The sequence below is a fragment of the Orcinus orca genome, chromosome 8, assembly GCF_937001465.1.
Source record: "Orcinus orca chromosome 8, mOrcOrc1.1, whole genome shotgun sequence".
Lineage (NCBI taxonomy): Eukaryota > Metazoa > Chordata > Mammalia > Artiodactyla > Delphinidae > Orcinus > Orcinus orca.
Window position 1 is genome coordinate 78,031,786 of NC_064566.1, and position 6,078 is coordinate 78,037,863.

The 6,078-nt window shown below is 47.3% G+C and overlaps 1 protein-coding gene across 1 annotated transcript; it reads left to right on the forward strand.

The window, feature by feature from the left end:
• Positions 1-386: 386 nt before the first annotated feature.
• Positions 387-1,889, forward strand: LOC101279102 (lysine-specific demethylase 4D-like). Its single transcript, XM_033412091.2, has one exon. It carries the CDS (start codon positions 400-402, stop codon positions 1,624-1,626), a length of 1,227 nt encoding a protein of 408 aa, XP_033267982.1. The 5' UTR covers positions 387-399; the 3' UTR covers positions 1,627-1,889.
• Positions 1,890-6,078: the final 4,189 nt, after the last annotated feature.

Here is a 6,078-nt window from a genome sequence, read left to right on the forward strand (position 1 = left end):
TAGTTCCCTAGTAACTCTTTCCAAACATTAGTTTGCAACCTGTCTCTATTGTATTTTTTCTTAGCTTTTGTTTCCAACACTGCCCTGAAGACACTACATTTGAGATACCCACCCAGGGCTGGGTGGTGATTCACTAGAGCTCAAGAGACCAGAGCCAAGTGTCAACCAAGGACATCACAGACTTGCAGGCTCAGCAGCATCAGTCCAGAGCAAGGCTTCTGCCCAGCGTGGAGTCCCCTGCAGAATCAGCAAGCCTAAGAAATATTATCAACTCATTGCATTAAAGTCTACTGGGGGTTCCTGCTGATATACTCCAACCCATTTTTGAAAAAGTAGTGTTTTCCAGCATCCTCACCTATCCAGAACATAAGTAAAAGCTTGGGAGTTTCTTGCTTATTAATGAAAGCTATGAAGTCTAAGTCCAACTGGGCCCAGAACCCAAGTTGTAGCATAATGGTATTTCGTCCAACCAAAGAAGAGTTTAATGATTTCAATAAATACATTGCTTATATGGAATCCCAAGGTGCACACCGAGCAGGCCTGGCTAAGATCATTCCACCCCAGGACTGGAAAGCCAGAGAGACCTATGATGACATCGATGACATCTTAATAGCCGCTCCCCTCCAGCCGGTGATTTCTGGGCAGGCAGGTGTGTTTACTCAGCACCACAAAAAGAAGAAAGCCATGACCGTGAGCGAGTATCGCCGCTTAACAAACAGTGAAACACACCAGACTCCATTCTACTCTGATTTTGAGGATCTGGAGCGAAAATATTGGAAAACGCGACCCTATGGTTCACCAGTATATGGTGCGGACGTCAGTGGCTCCTTATTCGATGAAAACACGAAGCAGTGGAACCTTGGACACCTGGGAACCATTCAGGACCTGCTGGAACAGGAGTGCGGAGTGGTCATCGAAGGCATCAACACCCCCTGCCTTTACTTCGGGATGTGGAAGACCGCCTTCGCCTGGCACACGGAGGACATGGACCTTTACAGCATCAACTACCTGCACTTCGGGGAGCCCAAGACTTGGTACGTGGTGCCCCCGGAGCACGGCCGGCTCCTGGAACGCCTGGCCAGGGAGCTTTTCCCGGGCAGCTCGCGGTGCTGTGAGGCCTTCCTGCGGCACAAGGTGGCTCTCATCTCGCCCACGGTCCTCAAGGACAACGGCATCCCCTTCGATCGGGTCACTCAGGAGGCTGGAGAGTTCATGGTGACGTTTGCCTATGGCTACCACTCCGGCTTCAACCACGGTTTCAACTGCGCGGAAGCCATCAATTTCGCCTCCCCGCGTTGGATCGATTATGGCAAAGTGGCATCGCAGTGCAGCTGCGGGGAGGCCCGGGTCGCCTTCTCCATGGACGCCTTCGTGCGCATCCTGCAACCGGAGCGCTACGAGCTGTGGAAACGCGGGCAGGACCGGACCGTGGTGGACCACACGCAGCCCATGGTGCCCAGCAGACAGTTCCTGAACGCCTGGAGGGAGGTCCACGCGCCTGGGGGACCCGCGCTCCGCCGGAGGCACTGTCCGTCCCGCAGCGCCTCGCACCGCCGTCCGCCCGTGGCCGCCTGCCATGGGACCCGCTGTCGAGCCCCTGTGGATCCTGTGTCCCCGCCCCCCTAGCCGGCCCGGGGTTCTCGCTCTGCTGCCCAGTTCGGGGTTGCGGCTGCCTACAGCTCCGCGGAACCCGGTCTGACTCCGCCGCTGACCGCAGGTCCATCTGCTGCGGATCTCCCCCTACCTGGACGATACGGTCCTCGTCGTCGTCCTCAGGAAGAGGGGACTCAGGATCCGACTGTCCGGGCCCGGACTAAGAGGCGCTTGTCCTTAGACACAACACACCCATCTCTGGACTTAGAAGCTCAGCTCCCGTTTGCCGGCGATCCCTTGATGGACAACCCTGCATTGCTGAGCCCATGGCTGCAGCATCCTTCTAAGCCTTCCGGGTGCTGTTGCGCCCCTGATCTTCAACCCTTGGGTCCTCCATTGGATCCCGAAAATCCAATGCACCCTGGCCCATGCCTGCCATCTCTGGAGGGTATTACATCTAGTGTCCTTGACAGCCTCCCTTTGATTCCTCCCAACGTTCCTGGGACTGTGAGAGTGTTTCCCAGGGACGATGCTGGGAACTGCAGGGCCCCCGTGAACTTATGTGAGGGTTTAAGTTTGGACCAATCTTATGCCTCTAGGAGTCTTGTCCCAGCTGCAGAGACCAGTCTCCCGCACACCCTTGACTGTGATCCCCTGGGGCTAAAGCTAGAGGCACCTGCATCTCTTGAGTCCTGCGAGGAATTCCTCACCAATGCATGGTATTCAATCTGTGAGCCCATGACGACTGAAGACTTTGCTAAATGTGACTTTATCTGACCCTCCACCCCAGAAACCACAGAAGCTCTTTTTTTAAAAAAATAAATGTATTAATTTTTGGTTGCATTGGGTCTTTGTTGCTGCGTGTAGGCATTCTATAGTTGTAGCAAGCAGGGGGCTACTCTTCATCGTGGTGCGTGGGCTTATTGCAGTGGCTTCTCTTGTTGCAGAGCATGAGCTCTAGGCACACAGGCTTCGGTAGTTTGGCACGTGGGCTTAGTAGTTGTGGCTCGTGGGCTCTAGAGCGCAGATTCAGTAGGTGTGGTGCATGGGCTTAGTTGCTCCGCGGTATGTGGGATCTTCCCGGGCCAGGGCTCGAACCCGTGTCCCCTGCATTGGCAGGTGGATTCTTAACCACTGCACCACCAGGGAAGTCTCTAAAAGAATCATCTTTAATGGATATGGGTTCAGTCAGAGATTCTAAAACTGCGGTCCAGCACCAACAGCAGCATCTCATAATTTGTTAGATGTGCAAACTCTGTGACTCCACCTCAGATCTACTGAATCAAGAGTCTTTGTGGTTGGGCTTCCCTCAGCCTGCGCGTCCGGAGCCTGTGCTCCGGAACGGGAGAGACCACAAGAGTGAGAGGCCCGCGTACCGGAAAAAAAAAAAAAAAAGAATCTTTGTGGTTGAAGCCTAGCAAGCTGTGGTTTGACAAGCCCTGCAGGTGATTCTGATGCACCTACTAGGCTAAGTCAGTCTTGATAATTAACATCAAATCTGACTAGGATCCCTTCTTATAAAGGAAACAAAGCACAGCTGGGAAGGGCAGCTTCTTTTGCCCTCTCTCGTCTCCTCCCCTTCCTGAATGTGGACAGTGGGCAGGGATACAGAGAATCAGTTCCTGGTGTTGGGGACAGACAAAATCAGGCAACAGGGGTTCCTTGAGACGAAGCATCAACTAGAAGGTGAGAAAAGTGAGTTGTATAAAACAAAATTACCTTGCTTCTGGTTACTGTTAGTTTGTCTTTCCCTGTAGTTTGAATTAAGCCTTTAATCAAAGTTCCAACCTCATCTCTGCCCCTTGCTTGAATAAAAATTAGACCAGGACCATATTATGTGGAACAAACCCACCTGTGGTCACCTTGATGGTAATGGGGGTTATCCAGAAAACCTTCAAAGAAGTGGAATTGGAGTGAGAACTGGCCTCTGCACCTGCAGACTCCCCTCCCCTCTTTGGCAGGTTCTGAGTTTGCTCCTATTAATGAAAGAGGCTTCATTATAGTTCATACAAATGTCTGTGGGTACCATAGGGTTAACCAACTACATCTCCTCTTCTAATACAATCTTGCACTCATATTTTTGCTACTTGCAAAAAAATCTGTAAAGTACAAAATAACAAAAATAAACTGTTTTAACCCAGAATACATAAATAGCCTTTATTAATGATTTTGTTAATATTTTTGTATACTTCTTTTTAAATTTTGTGTTCCATTGGAGAAAATTTTATTAAGAAAATTAGCCAACAAAATTTACTGGGATTGACTGGTAAGATTGCTTTTATATATATTGAAAGAAGGATTGAGGGGAAGAGAAAGAAAAGATCCACATGGTGTGAAATCAGTTGCAGTGTTGATATCCTTCTTGGGAAAAATTCAGAAGCAAATCTTCTAGGGATGAGATGATGTTTTCAAATGTATTTCACATATCACAGCAATTTCTGTATATTTTTGAAAACCTCTGAGTGTGTGTGAGCTTACAGGCACACATGCAAATGAGAAGGGGAGAGAAGAAAGTCAGATATTCCCACCCTTCTGAAAGACTTTAATCTTTGAGGGGATCTTGTCTCTGGAGAAAAATAGCAAGAAAAAGAGGCCATGTTTTTCAAGGATAAATGAAATTCAGAAATTTTTTTTCTCTTTTATCTGCTTTTTCTTTTTTTTTTTTTTAATTGTGAGAAGCTGGTTTCAGGTAAGTGATAGGCTAAGCAGGGGTGATTATTGATGAAAGATTTCATATAATGGCTTTGAAAGGAATAGTACAGATTTTTTTTTTTACTGTTATCGTTCACTGAATTGGTTTGTATAAAGGAGGAAATTCATCCAATTTGTTCTTCCCTGTTTCTGTGAGTTTATTGCTTATTTCAAGGAACAGAGGGGAGAAGAGCCCCACTTAGAACCTTTGACACCAGGAGGCTTCTTAAATGTCTGTTTTCATGTAAACCCAGGATGGGGCTTGTGGGCATTTCCACCTAGGAATATTGTACTCATGCTGCAGTGGCCAAATCTCCAAAAGAATGAGGAATGGGGAGAAGCTATGAGAAGCTCTGCTCTGTGTAATAGTAGGGTGCTTGTTCTCAGTGCTAGAACGGGGGCTATGATGCAGAACTCCCTAATCTAAGGGAGCTGTATTCAGAGACAATTGGCAGGCTATGGCATGATCAAGCAAAAGGAAACCTGAGTCCTGGTTGTGGGCTGATTGGGTCTCCGGGGGAAAAGAGGATCCCAGGACTCATGAACTCACTTCTTCATGCTTTACTATGCCTAGAGTCCTCACACAGCTTCAGTATGTCTCCCATCTCTTTGTGGCTCCACTAGGAGCCTAAAGGGATCCTGATGTCATCTACCTCTTAGGGCAGCTGAGACCCTCTGGCTCTGAGAAACTCTTATTAAAAGCCACACCAAGGTTCAAGAGCGTGGTGGAGCAGTCTAGGGATTCATTTTAGGAGGTGTGGGAGCATGAAAAAGCGTTTTACTGCTACCCTACAAATTGAGAACTAAATGAAAGAAGGTCCAACTAACTAAAGCCCACCTCCTTGATTGTGAGTTCCTTAGCTGAGACCTTTGGCCATTTCCTACTGTGTCTTTTAAGCCAGGTTGAAGAGCTCCAAGTAGAGATACTTGAGATCTGTTACTATCGTGGGTCATGATATGGAGAATGGGGGTGGGACTTAGAATGCTGAGTGTGAAAAACAGATGAAATCTCCACTCTGGGTTATATACAGATATGTCTGTTTTCCTACATCATTCTTCTACAACAAATTTCAAAGTTTTGAAAATCTTTTAAATGCTTTCCCTGTTTCATCAACTACTGTCTCACATTTGGGTTTTCTCTCTCTCTCTCTTGCTCGATTTTTATTACCTTTGCTTCAATTCCTGTATTTTTGCTTTTCTCGTGAGTGAGCTCCCTCTCTCTCTTGTTGTCATTTTGTTCATGTACTCAATAATAGTAGTAATTAAAACTTCTGCAAGGCACTGATCCAATTACCCCCCCTTTGAGATAGGTACCTAGTTTGTTTTGCAAATGGGAGCATGGCCGCATCTCATCTCAAGTTGACCAGGGCTAGTGAACAATGGGTCTGAGAATCAAACTCAGCAGTTTAGCTTCAGGGCCTGTGCTCTTAACCACAGGCCACAGTGCTCTCCACTGTCTTTTTCACTTTGGGTGTTCAGAAACAGCAGAAGCTTCATGCCAACTCCTTGAAATGGGATTTTCTACCACCGAGAATAATTTTGAAATGTGCAGGAAGTTTTGCCTGTTGCCTCCCATATCCGTATCTCATATTGTCTACAATCCTGCTGAAATTCCCCAAGGATTATCTCTCTTTTGGATTTGTTGGCACATCTATTAAAGTAAGGACAGTTTACTTTGGTCCAGGCACTGTTTGAACCTCTTTTTCTCTATATCTGCCCGCAGGGTCACAGTAACCCTTTTATGCTAATTTCTCTACAAATGCATCTCTTCTTTTGCACTGCTTTCTCTAAGTT

Coding starts and splice junctions, on each gene's coding strand:
- LOC101279102 (XM_033412091.2), top strand. CDS start 400: ATGAAAGCTATGAAGTCTAAGTCCAACTGGGCCCAGAACCCAAGTTGT.